Here is a 17,500-nt window from a genome sequence, read left to right on the forward strand (position 1 = left end):
TATATGAAAAAATATTGGTAGGCTTTTTATATATGGAGAACTTAGATTTATTTATTTGTCTAATTATTATGACGTCTAGAAATGGGATAATGTTATTTCTTTCATTTTCTAGAGTAAATTGTATAGATGCTATCAATGAATTAATAATTGAAACAAAACCCTCAAGATTGAAATTTTCCTCTAAAATACCTAGAACAAACTCAACATATCAATACCAAAAAAATTGGGAGGATCTCACTGAAAGAATTAACCTAGATTAAAAATAACTCCATATACCAGAGAATGACTGAGGTCATTCAGATTCAAAGTGGAAATCAGACGAACTGCCTTATCGGGGTACTAATATTAACCAATCCAAACTCTTTTTTCAAATATTTAGGAATCATCATTACCAGTAATGGATCACTAGTTACAGAATTCAGGTGGTGAATAGGGAGGGAAAAACTAGCCATCGGTATACTAAAAATTAATTTGGAGGTCAAATTCAATATTAGTTCAAAGCAAAATCAAAATATGCATTTTTCATGTAAGATCGATGTTAACTTATGGGCACCAGTCATGGTACAGCACTGTAACAACTGATGCTAAATTTCTTGACTTTTATAATAAAGCATTGAGAAGGATTTTGGCAATTAATTGGCAGCAGCATATAACAAAAGCGGCATTTTGTGAGGTGGCAGGGGTGGCTAATGTGTATGAAAAAGTGATATTATCAAAATGGAGATATTTTAGGCATATTTTAAAAAGGAAGGGTAGGTTTGTTCAGGATGTACATGGGCGGGAGGCCGTTCTGCAGTAGAAGACGTGGTAGATCAAAAGAAACATATGGCTGATGACAAGGTGAAGGGAGATTTTATCTGAGAATTGGGTGATTTCAAGGAGATGGCGCATGAAAAAGACATATGGAGTGAATTCATTTTGAGGCCCTATGCATTCCATAGGGGCAACAGAAGTAAGATAAGATGATATATATATATATATATATATATATATATATATATATATATATATATATATATATATATATATATATTGCTAGAAAGAAAGATATATAGATTTAATTATTAGCCTTTAGTTCATTATTTTTTACTTGAATGTCTTTTTGATACTTAAACTTTATATTTTTATATGAATACGCATTATATAACAAGGAAGAACACGATATATCACTGCAATATCTTATTGGAATAATAGCCAATATTTCGTGTATTCATGAAAAGTTTCTATTGGTCTGATTCCTGAAGAGTGAATAAATTTACTGATGTATCGTAATACATAATTTTTAGAACCTCCGAATTGCTACTGAATTATTATTTCTAAAACTAGAGTACATTATGAAAGAATAATAGTATTACACACTTAGTCTATTAATCACTAAAAGAAGATTAACTAACGCTTCAAAATATCACATGATATATATATATATATATATATATATATATATATATATATATATATATATATACATATGTATGTATATATTTATATATGCATATATGTATGAATTTATATATATATATATATATATATATATATATATATATATATATATATATATATATGTATACACACACACACACACACACACACATATATATATATATATATATATATATATATATATATATATATATAGTAAAAGCGATAGCCTTAGAGGCGTCAGTGTTTCCTATAGGAATCCTCGTATTTCCTCAACTTCTTCAGGTTTCAAGACGTGGCTTGGCCGCCAAAAGCTAAAAAAGCTGAGGAAATACAAGGATTACTGTAGGAAACACATTGTGACGCTAAGAAGGCTATAGCTTTCAATGAAAATTGCATTTGAAAGAAGTTGTGTCCAAAGAGCATACTGTATATATATATATATATATATATATATATATATATATATATATATATATATATATATATATATATATATATATATATATATATATATATATATATATATATATACATATATATATATATATATGTATATATATACATATATATATATACCTATATATATATATATATATATATATATATATATATATATATGTGTGTCTGTGTCTCTGTGTGTATGTATACAGCAACAACAGCAACAATAACAATAATAACTACAACAACAACAACACCAAAAACAAAAACTGCAACAACAGATGCAACCTTTTCATGTCCACTGCAGGACACAGGCCCAGTTATGTCAACTCATGTCTGGGATTTGGCCAGTTTTCTTTACAACGCTTGCCAGTGCTGAATGGTGATGATGCGAGATTTTCGTCTGATCCCTCACAGCAAACTAACCTGGAACGGGGGGGTTCTATCTTGTGCAGCTTTGCTGATCACACACACACACTCACACACACACACACACACACACATATATATATATATGTATATATATATATATATATATATATCTATATCTATATCTATATCTATATCTATATATATATATATATATATATATATATATATATATCTTTGAGAACGTAGAACCTCCATTTCTTACATAAGATGGTGATAACCATATTTATAGAGTGGCATACTTTGAATATTTCCGCTTCAGATTCAATAAAACTAGAATAAAGCAATTATCAAGTATCTTTTTAGTAAAACTGGAAGGAAAAACTGATTGTCTAAAAAAAAATTAGGCTGAGTGGCAATAATTTCTAACTTTTCTTATATTCACTTTTTTCTTCCAAAGCATTTCATCTCTTATTTTCGCTGACTCACTCAATCCCCCCTTCTATTTCTCTCATGTTTGTTCTTGTTTGTCCACACAGCTGCTCCTGATCCCGTCAACAACTGTACAGTTGACAACGTTACCTCCGCTAGCGCTTCAATAAGGTGTCAGGCTGGATGGGATGGAGGAATGGAGCAGACATTTATGCTGCGTGTCAGCCATGCAAGAGCACAAACACGTGCTTATGATAAAAAGAAAGAGGCTCCTAGGGTCCTGGCCAATACTTCCACCTCACCAAAGCCAGAGTTCCTCCTCACGGGACTGGAACCGGGAACGGAATACGTCCTAACGATCATGGGTGTGAACAAGAAGGGTCAAAGTGATGCAATGCGGATGGCCATCGTCACCCTAAAGGACGTCGCAGAGAAGAGAACCAGTCCTGGTTAGTGTTGACAAATATGGGATTGAAAAAATATATATAATGATCTTTAGAGACCTAATTCCCGAAACATTAGACGCCTTAAATTATTAGCTCTCTCTCTCTCTCTCTCTCTCTCTCTCTCTCTCTCTCTCTCTCATATATATATATATATATATGTATATATGCATATATATATATATATATGCATATATATATATATATATATATATATGCATATATATATATATATATATATATATATATATATATATATATATATATATATATAATATTATATATATATATCATATTATACATATTATATATATATAAATGTTAATATAAATATATATAAATATATATATACAGTATATATATATATGTTAATATAAATATATATAAATATATGTATATATATATTTGTATATATATATATATATATATATATATATGTATATAAATATATATATATATATATATATCTACAGCATATATCTATATCTATATTATATATATATATATATATATATATATATATATATATATATATATATATATATATATATATATATATATATATATATACAGTATACATATATATACGTATATATATATATATATATATATATATATATATATATATATATATATATATATTTATTTATATCTATATATTGATAGCAAACGTTTTAATAGCAATGAAGATATTAGTTATATTTAAAAGTTTTATCAGTATTTAGTAAAAAGTATATGAAACAAATAACGAAATGTTAGTAAATAACTATAAAAAAAAAATCTTATTATGAAAAGCCACGTTTAAGCTTGTAAGTTTTAAGCTCTAAGATACATATTTTTATTATACGCCTTCTGTTTATTTGTATAATTTCATTATTATTTATCTTATTTAGCACTCATTTTGGATTAAATAATTAAATGCTTACATATGTGTGTGGATATATATATATATATATATATATATCTATATCTATATATATATATATCTATATATATCTATATATATATATATAGATATATATATATATATATATATATATTTATATGTATATATATATATATATATATATATATATATATATATATATATATATATATATATATATGTGTGTGTGTATGTATATATATGTTCCCGTTACATGTTAATAATCGAGGTGTTATACATAAGTATTTCGTATCAGATTTGAATTAAAGATTAACTGTACATGATTATAAGCAAAGCACTGCTAAAGCTATTATGGTTAATGGTCTTGAATATCCTACTCTTCAGTCTCTTCTTCCCTTGAATGGATCTTGTTATTCAGCTGTATAATAACATATTTGACTGAATGCTCGTAACACCGAACACCATCATCTTACTGTGCCCTTCAAAATATATATCAATCAACCATTCGTAATAATATTCCATATATGAATAAAGTAAATATACAGATGCACGTTATTATTATTATTATTATTATTATTATTATTATTATTATTATTATTATTATTATTATTATTATTAATTATTATTATTATTATTATTATTATTATTATTATTATTATTATTATTATTACCCAAGCTGAAGTCTTAGATGGGAAAGCAGGATGGTATAAGCCCAAGGGCTCTATCATCAAAAATAGCTCAATTGGGAAAGAAAATAAGAAAACAGATATAATAGGTTTTTTTTCTGAGTTTAACAGCAAGTAAGAAAATTCTATCACTAGGGGAGATGAAATTATTAGTTCTAAGGCAGATGAAAATAGCAATATAGTTAATGATGTATGTGTTCTTAGACTCACATACCGAACACTCATTAAAAATATGTTATTTGGTTTTTGCCTCCTCATGTTTGTATAGGATATATATTTATGATAGATTTTCCTCTTTCTGAACATAAGCAAATAAATACTAACTTTTTTTGCGTTTATGACATTTTTTTAACAATTAATATCATATGAATTATTTCAATTATGTGAATTATTTTACTCGTTCTGACCAGCCGATTATGTGTCAATATTCTAACTAGTGGGAGGCTAAATATTATTAACAGATCCCCTAGAGAGTGCTATCTAATGCATTTTCTACTCCGACATATATCTTTGTACAATTAGCATACATAGAACAAGTAACAATATAAAAAATGAATACTATATAATATATTATTATTATTTCCAGAGGAATTCTTAATAGATATGCATTTTTTTTAAGTACAACTATATATAAAGACTACCCTTATATCTGTTTTTTTTTTTTTATCAAGATTGCTATGCTATCTAAGAAAGTCAATCGCGAAATGGCAAAAAAAAAGATAATTACTCATATTTTCCTTTTTTTCTCTAAATGTACAATAAAGAAACTTCTTAGCTTTATTCGTGCAGTGTTATAAAAAATTGTGAGAGTAGGGACTAGAAGTAACCTCTTCAAATTTAGTAAACTCATCATTTATGTACTAAGGTACACAGAGGAAAAATGAATTCTACATCTTTTTAAATAACCTGAATACAAATGTATTAATGAAAATTTATTTGTTGACTTTTTATGTATAGAAAACATAAATTTATCTGCATGTGTATCATAACATCTGAAAGAAAGGGATACTGTTATTTTGATAATTTTCTAAAGTGAATTTTATGGATTAATTAATGACTGATAGAAAATCCCCGAGATTGAAGTTTTTTTCTTGAATACTGATACCAAACAGATTTGGAGGGCCAAACTGAATATATTAACCTAGTTTCGAAAAAAACTCCATATACAATATATGTTGGATGAAAAAAAGATGACAAAGGTTTATCAATAGACATACCAAAAACATTTTCATAGTAAACTCCAGAAAAACAATACCGTTGAGATACTACCGCTAAAGAGTTATGGGGTCCTGTGACTGGCCAAACAGTACTACTTTGAATCCCTCTCTCTTGTTACGGTTCTTTCCCTTTGCCTACACATACACCTAATAGTCTGGCCTATTCTTTACAGATTTTCCTCTGTCCTCATACACCTGACAACACTGAGATTACCAAACAATTCTTCTTCACCCAAGGGGTTAACTTCTGCACTATAATTGTTCAGTGGCTACTTTCCTCTTGGTAAGGGTAGAAGAGACTCTTTAGCTATGGTAAGCAGCCCTTCTAGGAGAAGGACACTCCCAAATCAAACCATTATTCTCTAGTCTTGGGTAGTGTCATAGCCTCTGTGTCATGGTCTTCCCCTGTCTTGGGTTAGAGTTCTCTTGCTTGAGGGTACACTATATTCTATCTCATTTCTCTTCCTCTTGTTATGTTAATGTCTTCATAGTTTATTTAGGAAATATTTATTTTAATGTTGTTACTTTTATTAAAATATTTTATTTTCCCTTGTTTCCTTTCCTCACTGTGCTATTTTCCCTGTTGGTGCAACTGGGCTTATAGCGTCCTGCTTTTCCAACTACGGTTGTAGCTTAGCAGTTAATAAAAATAATATATATATATATATATATATATATATATATATATATATATATATATATATATATATATATATATATATATATATATATATATGTGTGTGTGTATATATATATATCAAGTCGGTAGTGCCGTTGCTGGCATAGTTTCCGGGCCAAAGGTGGGGGTTCGAATCTCCACCCGGCCAGCAGCTGTTACCATAAAATGAATTCCAAGTGGATATATATTCCCAAGATAGAATTCGGTATTAAATGCCGTTCGTGGGTAATATTTACATATATATATATATATATATATATATATATATACATATATATATACATATATATGTGTGTATATATATACATATACATTTATACATATATATATGTGTGTGTGTATATATATATTTATATATATAAGAATATATATACATATATATATACAGTAAATATATGTATATATACTGTATATATATGTATATATATATATATATATATATATATATATATATATATATATATATATATATATATATATATATATATATATGTGTGTGTGTGTAAGTAAATGTAAGATTTTATAGCAGCGGGGGCCTCAAAACAATTAGAATAGCGCCAACGTATCCCTGCGTCTCGTAGGAGGTGACTAAAAGGGACGGGACGAGGGGGCTGGGAACTCCCTCTCCTGTATTATAATCCTGTGAGACATCGAAGAGGTAGAGCTTGGGGGAGAGTGACTGCTCTCCGCACTCTAGTTTTGGGGTGTTTGAGAGTGCGTGGATGTAGTACGATAGAGAGTAATAAATGTGAGATTAGAAGTATGTTTAGGAATAAAAGGATGGATAAATTGGCTTTGTGTGAGACAAAGATAAAAGGGAAAGGTGAAGTGATATTTGGTGAAATGTCTGGTAGAGTGTCTGGGATTGAAAGGGGAAGAGCAAGAGAAAGTGTGGCTTTATTGCTGAGTGCATGGATTACAGGTAAAGCAGTGGAATGGAAGGAGATATCATCTAGGTTAATATGGGTAAGGGTTAGGTTGGGTAGGGAATGTTGGGCTTTTGTCAGTGTGTATGGGCCAGGTTGTGAGAAAAGTGAAGAAGAGCGGAATGAGTTCTGGAATCAAGTAACTAGGTGTGTAGAAGGACGGGGTAGAAGGAATTATGTAGTTGTCACGGGTGACTTAAATTCTAGAGTGGGTGCTGGAGAGGTAGAAGCTATCATTGGGAAGTATGGTGTACCAGGTGAAAATGAGAGTAGTGAGAGACTGGTAGATATGTGTGTTGAGCAAGAGATTGTGATAAGCTCTAGCTTTTTCATAAAGAAAGATAAAAACAAGTATACATAGGTAAGAGAGGCAAATGGAAGAGTGGTAGAAAGGGCGTTAATGGATTATGTGTTGACAACTAAAAGAATGCTTGGAAGATTGAAAGACATGCACGTGTTTAGGGGTATGGCTAACGGTATGTCTGATAATTTTTTGGTGGAAGGAAAATTAGTTGTAGCAAAAGATTGGGGGAATAGAGTAGGTGGATGTAAAAGGGAGCTATTGAGGGTTGAAGAGCTAATAAAACCAGTGGTAAAAAGTAAATATCAAGAAAGGTTGAAAATGGCATATGACGAAGGGAAAGTAAAGAGAAACTGGTAATTTAGAGGAGGAGTGGAAGTTAGTAAAAGAAAATGTTGTTGGGACTGCAAGTGATGTGTGTGGCAAGAAGTTTGTTGGAGGCAGCATGAGGAAGGGCAGTCAATGGTGGAATGAAGGAGTAAAGGTTAAAGTGGAAGAGAAAAAGAGGGCTTTTGAAGAATGAGTGCAGAGTAATAGTGTAGAGAAGTATGGAAGATATAGAGAGAAAAATGTGGAAGTAAAGCGCAAGTAAGTGAGGCAAAGAGGGCAGCTGACCTGAGGTGGGGTCAGGGATTGGGTCATTCATATGAAGAGAATAAGAGGGCTTTTATAGAATGTGCGCAGAGTAATAGTGTAGAGTATGGAAGATATAGAGAGAAAAATGTGGAAGTAAAGCGCAAGGTAAGTGAGGCAAAGAGGGCAGCTGACCTGAGGTGGGGTCAGGGATTGGGTCAATCATATGAAGAGAGTAAGAAGAAGCTTTGGAAAGAAGTGATGAGAATAAGGAGGGCTGGTTCAAGAATTGAAGAGACAGTGAAAGATGGAAATGGAAGGTTGTTAAAAGGAGAGGAGTTAAGGATAAGGTGGGCGGAATATTTTGAAAGTTTACTGAATGTTGAGGATAATAGGGAATCAGATATAATTGCTGTTGAAGGTGTTGAGGTGCCGGTGATGGGAGATGAGAATGAGAGAGAGATTACAAGAGATGAATCGAGAGTAGGAAAAGCATCTGGTACGGATGATGTGAGAGCTGAGATGTTGAAGGAAGGGGGTGTGACTGTACTTGAATGGTTGGTGTGATTGTTTAATATGTGTTTTGTGTTGTCGATGGTACCAGTAGATTGGGTTTGTGCATGTATTGTACCACTATATAAGGGTAAGGGAGATGTGCATGAGTGCTGTAATTCAAGGGGTATTAGTTTGTTGACTGTAGTTGGAAAAGTGTATGGTAGAGTACTGATTAATAGGATTAAGGATAAAACAGAGAATGCAATCTTAGAAGTGCAGGGTGGTTTTAGAAGAGGTAGGGGTTGTATGAATCAGATTTTTACAGTTAGGCAGATATGCAAGAAATATTTAGCAAAAGGTAAGGAGGTGTATGTTGCGTTTATGAATCTGGAGAAACCTTATGATAGAGTTGATAGGGAAGCAATGTGGAATGTGATGAGGTTATATAGAGTTGGTGGAAGGTTGTTGCAAGCAGTGAAAAGTTTCTATAAAGGTAGTAAAGCATGTGTTAGGACTGGAAATGAAGTGAGCGATTGGTTTCCGGTGAGAGTGGGGCTGAGACATGGATGTGTGATGTTGCCGTGGTTGTTTAACTTGTATGTTGATGGAGTGGTGAGAGAGGTGAATGCTCGAGTGCTTGGACGAGGATTGAGACTGGTAGACGAGAATGACCATGAATGGGAGGTAAATCAGTTGTTGTTTGCGGATGATACTGTATTGGTTGCAGATGCGGAAGAGAAGCTTGGCTGATTAGTGACAGAATTTGGAAGGGTGTGTGAGAGAAGGAAGTTGAGAGTTAATTTGGGTAAGAGTAAGGTTATGAGATGTACGAGAAGGGAAGGTGGTGTGAGGTTGAATATCATGTTGAATGGAGAGTTACTTGAGGAGGTGGATCAGTTTAAGTACATGGGGTCTGTTGTTGCAGCAAATGGTGGACTGGAAGCAGATGTACGTCAGAGAGTGAATGAAGGATGCAAAGTGTTGAGGGCAGTTAAGGGAGTAGTAAATAATAGAGGGTTGGGCATGAATGTAAAGATAGTTCTGTATGAGAAAATATTTAGCAAACGGTAAGGAGGTGTATGTTGCGTTTATGAATCTGGAGAAACCGTATGATAGAGTTGATAGGGAAGCAATGTGGAATGTGATGAGGTTATATAGAGTTGGTGGAAGGTTGTTGCAAGCAGTGAAAAGTTTCTACAAAGGTAGTAAAGTATGTGTTAGGATAGGAAATGAAGTGAGCGATTGGTTTCCGGTGAGAGTGGGGCTGAGACAGGGATGTGTGATGTCACCGTGGTTGTTTAACTTGTATGTTGATGGAGTGGTGAGAGAGGTGAATGCTCGAGTGCTTGGACGGGAATTGATACTGGTAGACGGGAATGACCATGAATGAGAGGCAAATCAGTTGTTGTTTGCGGATGATACTGTACTGGTTGCAGACGCGCAAGAGAAGCTTGGCTGATTAGTGACAGAATTTGGAAGGGTGTGTGAGAGAAGGAAGTTGAGAGTTAATGTTGGTAAGAGTAAGGTTATGAGTTTTACAAGAAGGGAAGGTGGTGCGAGGTTAAATATCATGTTGAATGGAGAGTTACTTGAAGAGGTGGATCAGTTTAAGTACTTGGGATCTCTTGTTGCAGCAAATGGTGGAGTGGAAGCAGATGTACGTCAGAGAGTGAATGAAGGATGCAAAGTGTTGAGGGCAGTTAAGGGAGTAGTAAATAATAGAGGGTTGGGCATGAATGTAAAGAGAGTTCTGTATGAGAAAGTGATTGTACCAACTGTGATGTATGGATCAAAGTTGTGGGGAATGAAAGTGACGGAGAGACAGAAATTGAATGTGTTTGAAATGAAGTGTCTAAGGAGTATAGATGGTGTATCTCGAGTAGATAGGGTTAGGAACGAAGTAGTGAGGGTGAGAACGTGTGAATATGAATGTGTTGAGGGGGTTTAGCCATGTTGAGAAGATGGAAAAATGGCTGTCTGCTAAAGAAGGTGATGAATGCAAGAGTTGAAGGGAAAAGTACAAGAGGAAGGCCATGTTTTGGGTGGATGGATGGAGTGAAGCAAGCTTTGGGTGATAGGAGGATAGATGTGAGAGAGGCAAGAGAGTGTGCTAGAAATAGGACTGATTGGCGAGCGATTGTGACGCAGTTCCGGTTGGCCCTGCTGCTGTATCCGGTGCCTTGGATGACCACGGAGGTAGCAGCAGTAGGGGATTCAGCATTATGAAACTTCATCTGTGGTGGATAATGGGGGAAGGTGGGCTGTGGCACCCTAGCAGTACCAGCCGAACTTGGTTGAGTCCCTTGTCAGGCTGGGAGGAACGTAGAGAGGAGAGGTCCCCCTTTTTTGTTTCATTTGTTTGATGTAGGCTACCCCCCAAAATTGGGGGGAGTGCCTTGGTATAGGTATATATATATATATATATATATATATATATATATATATATATATATATATATATATATATATATATACCAGGGAAAAAAGTAAAACTCCATGAATCGGGGTGCAAAAACTTTTTAATTGCATAGAAATTGCTGGAGTCTCGAGACCACAATTTCTTTTAAAAAAAGGCACCAATCCAAATAGAATAGAGTCCGAGATCAACGCAGATCATAAATCTAGTTTCTGAGAGAGATTGTAAGCTTTAGAAATTAGACAACTCTGAAAAAGAGATTATGTCCCTAAATAAAAGATGTCAATCTGACTAAGAAAAAAAAAAAAAAAGATTTTAACCTCCAACGAGGTGAAAGGCTTGTAAGTTATGTCATGACGATCTGTAAAGCCTTATGTAAAATATTTTTTGCATTTAAAAACTGATTTTTATATATTCTTCTTTATATATAAAAGAGTTAGACTTTTCGTTCATCAATTGTTGTTAGTTAGTTTTGGAGTTTTCAAATACTCTTTTATAGAACTGTCATCCAACATAACCTTTATATTAAAGTGTATATCCATCACTCTACCAATGTTATCTCCAAAGTGAGTCGAAACATAGATCGACACCAAGTAATAAATTAAGAAACGTGAATGCTTTTTTTTCTGTTATTCTCGAAACAATATGGGGACAGTTTGCCAGGAGATAAATTATTTTTAATTTTTTATTCCAAAAAGATATTGCCTATTCACTATAAACACAAAAAAAGCATGTCCAAATACACTATTAGGAAAAGACAGGGCATAGATACCATGGGTGAAAGTGGAGAGGGTGCTTCACCTAGTAGAGAATGCTGAAGCCAAGAGAGTTCAACCTGTTAAGGAAAAGGATGCAGTTCCATATGAAATGGAATCAACGGAGAACATAGTCTTGAAATATAGAACCTTCACTTCCTTAGATGCTTCGAACAATAGAGGCCAGTTTTGAAAGATCTGAATTAACACATTTCCAACCTTGGACCAAATATCATATAAACAAATGTAGATGCATATTTTCTGCTATTCTCAAAATCCTCTGGAGGACACTTTGTCAAAAGAGAAATAGCCTTTATTTATTTTACTTGACCAAGACATTGTCTATTCATTATAAACATAAAGTAACATACCCAGATACCCTATTCGGAAAAGACAGGAATTGGATACCCAGGATGGAAGCACAAAGGATGTTGCACCGAGGAGAGAATGATGGAGCCAAGGAAGTTCAACCTTTTACGGAAAGAGATGCGGGTCTAGATTAACTGGAATCAAGGAACAACATAGTGTTCAAATATGAAACCTTCACTTCCTAAGAAACATTGCACAATCGAGGCTAGTTTGAAAGATCTACATCAGCCCCTTTACAGCCTAGGAATTTTCTTGTGTCAGATGAGAAAGAAGAAGAACAACATTGATAGCAGTGCAGAAACTATTTCATTATATATAAAATGCAGGATAATCGAGATCCCAATTAGCCATAAGGAAAGGTGCTGATCCAAATGGAATCCAGTCTGAGATCCATGCAGATCACAAACCTAATATATGAGGGAGCGTGTAAGCTGCACAAATTTTTCTACTTTGAACAAGAGATAATGTTTCTTAAACATTGACATCAATCTGACTATAAAATAGGGAATTGTAAGCTTCAACGAAGAAGTGGAGTGTTTGTAAGATCGGTCATGAAATTATGTGAAGCCTTGTGAAAAGTCAATAATGTATTTAAAAATTGGTCTTAAATTTTCAATTGTATATTTAAACGAAACTAAATTTTCCATATATAATTCCTTTTATTAGTATTGGAGTTTCCAAATACTTCTGTATCAAAATTCTCACCTCTATAGCCACTTACATAAAAAGTGTAATTACATCATTCAACCAATCTAGTCCTGAAAAAACAATCCCGAAGTCAGACGAAACATGTATTGACACCAAATAATAAATAAGGAATCGCAAATAAAATTCTTCTGTTATTCTGACAACTATCTGGAGGACAATTTGTCCGGAAAAAATTTATCCTCGATTTTTTAATGCCATCAAGTCCTTGTCTATTCACTATAAACGTAGAGTAATATGCCCAAGTACCCTATTTAGAAGTGGAAAGGCATGGATAACCAGGATGGAAGCACTAAGCACGCTTCACCGAGGAGAGAATGGTAGAGCCAAAACACTTCAAGTGGTTATAGAGAAGGATGCAGTTAGAGATGAACTGGAATTAGAGACCAACGTAGTCTTCAAATATGAAACTTCTAAGGGAGCGAGTAAGATTCACGTCCTAAGATGGGTTACACAAAAGTGGTCAGTTTTGAGAAATCTGCATCAACCCCTTTGTAACCGTAGAATTGCATGCTGCATCAGCGAAATAAGAATAAAGGTATGGTTAGGAGTGCAAAAACTGTTTCATTGCATGGGAAATGAAGGAGCATCGCAACCACAATTTGTCACGGAAAAAGGCGCCAGTCCAAGTGGAATAGAGTCCAAAATCAATGCAGGTAACAAACACAATTTCTGAGAGAATGAGTATGCTTCACAAATTAGTCTGCTTTGGAGAAGAGATGACGTTTTCAAAGCACTGACGCCAATCTGACCGTAAAACATTTAATTGTAAGCTTTGATAAAGGAGTAGAGGGTATGAAAGATCGGTCATGAAGTTCTGTGAAGCCTTGTAAAATTAGTTAGGCATTTGAAAATTCACATTAAATTTTTATCTTTATATTTCTAGGAATGTAAAGTTCCCATTTGTCTTTTTTTGAAGTTTACAAATACTTTTATATCATAATTTTCACCACCATAGCCTTCATATTAAGGTTTAATTCCATCACTTAACTAATATCGTCCTGAAGAGGAACCCCGAAGAAAGTTGAAACTTTTGCTGATACCAAAATATAAATGGAGAATTTAATTGAATTTGTTCTGTTATTTTGAAAACTTACTGGAGGTCAGTATGTACGGAGAGAGACTATCTTCTATTTCTGAGCGTCACCAAGACATTGTCTATATATATATATATATATATATATATATATATATATATATATATATATATATATATGTATATATATATATATATATATATATATATATATATATATATATATATATATATATATATATATATATCGTATCTATATATATATATATATATATATATATATATGTATATATATGTATATATACATACATATATATATATATATATATATATATATATATATATATATATATCATCAACATTCGTTACTAGTCCAATGCATGAATAAGGGCCTCAGAACTGTATCTGTTTATAGTCTATCTATGCCAGTCTACACTCTCAAACTTTCTTAGTTCATCAGTTCATCATCCTCTCTTCCATCCCCTGTTACTTATACAATCTCTTGAGATCCATTTCGGTATTCGTAATAACCATCTATTATCTGTCTTTCTCATTATGTGTACTGCCCATGTCCATTTATTTTTATTACTTGTCAAAATATTCTCTACTTTAATTTGCTCTCATAGCCATGTTGTTCTTTATCTGTCGCTTAGTGTTATTCCCGGTAGTTATTCTCTCCATAGCTCTCTAGATTGTAGCTAGCTTATGTTCTGAGGCTTTAATAGGACTCCAAGTTTCTGATGTGTAAGCTTAGATTGTAAGCTTTAGAAATTAGACAACTCTGAAAAAGAGATTATGTCCCTAAATAAAAGATGCCAATCTGACTAAGAAAAAAAAAAAAAAAGATTTTAACCTCCAACGAGGTGAAAGGCTTGTAAGTTATGTCATGACGATCTGTAAAGCCTTATGTAAAATATTTTTTGCATTTAAAAACTGATTTTTATATATTCTTCTTTATATATAAAAGAGTTAGACTTTTCGTTCATCAATTGTTGTTAGTTAGTTTTGGAGTTTTCAAATACTCTTTTATAGAACTGTCATCCAACATAACCTTTATATTAAAGTGTATATCCATCACTCTACCAATGTTATCTCCAAAGTGAGTCGAAACATAGATCGACACCAAGTAATAAATTAAGAAACGTGAATGCTTTTTTTTCTGTTATTCTCGAAACAATATGGGGACAGTTTGCCAGGAGATAAATTATTTTTAATTTTTTATTCCAAAAAGATATTGCCTATTCACTATAAACACAAAAAAAGCATGTCCAAATACACTATTAGGAAAAGACAGGGCATAGATACCATGGGTGAAAGTGGAGAGGGTGCTTCACCTAGTAGAGAATGCTGAAGCCAAGAGAGTTCAACCTGTTAAGGAAAAGGATGCAGTTCCATATGAAATGGAATCAACGGAGAACATAGTCTTGAAATATAGAACCTTCACTTCCTTAGATGCTTCGAACAATAGAGGCCAGTTTTGAAAGATCTGAATTAACACATTTCCAACCTTGGACCAAATATCATATAAACAAATGTAGATGCATATTTTCTGCTATTCTCAAAATCCTCTGGAGGACACTTTGTCAAAAGAGAAATAGCCTTTATTTATTTTACTTGACCAAGACATTGTCTATTCATTATAAACATAAAGTAACATACCCAGATACCCTATTCGGAAAAGACAGGAATTGGATACCCAGGATGGAAGCACAAAGGATGTTGCACCGAGGAGAGAATGATGGAGCCAAGGAAGTTCAACCTTTTACGGAAAGAGATGCGGGTCTAGATTAACTGGAATCAAGGAACAACATAGTGTTCAAATATGAAACCTTCACTTCCTAAGAAACATTGCACAATCGAGGCTAGTTTGAAAGATCTACATCAGCCCCTTTACAGCCTAGGAATTTTCTTGTGTCAGATGAGAAAGAAGAAGAACAACATTGATAGCAGTGCAGAAACTATTTCATTATATATAAAATGCAGGATAATCGAGATCCCAATTAGCCATAAGGAAAGGTGCTGATCCAAATGGAATCCAGTCTGAGATCCATGCAGATCACAAACCTAATATATGAGGGAGCGTGTAAGCTGCACAAATTTTTCTACTTTGAACAAGAGATAATGTTTCTTAAACATTGACATCAATCTGACTATAAAATAGGGAATTGTAAGCTTCAACGAAGAAGTGGAGTGTTTGTAAGATCGGTCATGAAATTATGTGAAGCCTTGTGAAAAGTCAATAATGTATTTAAAAATTGGTCTTAAATTTTCAATTGTATATTTAAACGAAACTAAATTTTCCATATATAATTCCTTTTATTAGTATTGGAGTTTCCAAATACTTCTGTATCAAAATTCTCACCTCTATAGCCACTTACATAAAAAGTGTAATTACATCATTCAACCAATCTAGTCCTGAAAAAACAATCCCGAAGTCAGACGAAACATGTATTGACACCAAATAATAAATAAGGAATCGCAAATAAAATTCTTCTGTTATTCTGACAACTATCTGGAGGACAATTTGTCCGGAAAAAATCTATCCTCGATTTTTTAATGCCATCAAGTCCTTGTCTATTCACTATAAACGTAGAGTAATATGCCCAAGTACCCTATTTAGAAGTGGAAAGGCATGGATAACCAGGATGGAAGCACTAAGCACGCTTCACCGAGGAGAGAATGGTAGAGCCAAAACACTTCAAGTGGTTATAGAGAAGGATGCAGTTAGAGATGAACTGGAATTAGAGACCAACGTAGTCTTCAAATATGAAACTTCTAAGGGAGCGAGTAAGATTCACGTCCTAAGATGGGTTACACAAAAGTGGTCAGTTTTGAGAAATCTGCATCAACCCCTTTGTAACCGTAGAATTGCATGCTGCATCAGCGAAATAAGAATAAAGGTATGGTTAGGAGTGCAAAAACTGTTTCATTGCATGGGAAATGAAGGAGCATCGCAACCACAATTTGTCACGGAAAAAGGCGCCAGTCCAAGTGGAATAGAGTCCAAAATCAATGCAGGTAACAAACACAATTTCTGAGAGAATGAGTATGCTTCACAAATTAGTCTGCTTTGGAGAAGAGATGACGTTTTCAAAGCACTGACGCCAATCTGACCGTAAAACATTTAATTGTAAGCTTTGATAAAGGAGTAGAGGGTATGAAAGATCGGTCATGAAGTTCTGTGAAGCCTTGTAAAATTAGTTAGGCATTTGAAAATTCACATTAAATTTTTATCTTTATATTTCTAGGAATGTAAAGTTCCCATTTGTCTTTTTTTGAAGTTTACAAATACTTTTATATCATAATTTTCACCACCATAGCCTTCATATTAAGGTTTAATTCCATCACTTAA

At 33.1% G+C, this 17,500-nt stretch overlaps 1 protein-coding gene across 4 annotated transcripts in view; it reads left to right on the forward strand.

Moving 5' to 3' along the window:
• LOC137656631 (neural cell adhesion molecule 2-like) overlaps positions 1 to 17,500 on the forward strand; it is a 404,981-nt gene that overhangs the window by 294,493 nt on the left and 92,988 nt on the right. For 3 of the 4 annotated variants that reach the window (XR_011046975.1, XM_068390798.1, XM_068390801.1), the window contains exon 12: positions 2,769 to 3,110. The exons of the other annotated variant lie outside the window; for it this stretch is intronic. Coding sequence is in view for 2 of the 3 variants with exons in the window: in XM_068390798.1 (XP_068246899.1) it covers positions 2,769 to 3,110 (342 nt within the window). In the remaining variant the exon portion in view is untranslated. The remainder of the gene's footprint in view (positions 1 to 2,768; positions 3,111 to 17,500) is intronic. 4 annotated transcript variants of the gene reach the window in all.

Source organism: Palaemon carinicauda, chromosome 17 (assembly GCF_036898095.1).
Source record: "Palaemon carinicauda isolate YSFRI2023 chromosome 17, ASM3689809v2, whole genome shotgun sequence".
In the NCBI taxonomy this organism is placed as follows: domain Eukaryota; kingdom Metazoa; phylum Arthropoda; class Malacostraca; order Decapoda; family Palaemonidae; genus Palaemon; species Palaemon carinicauda.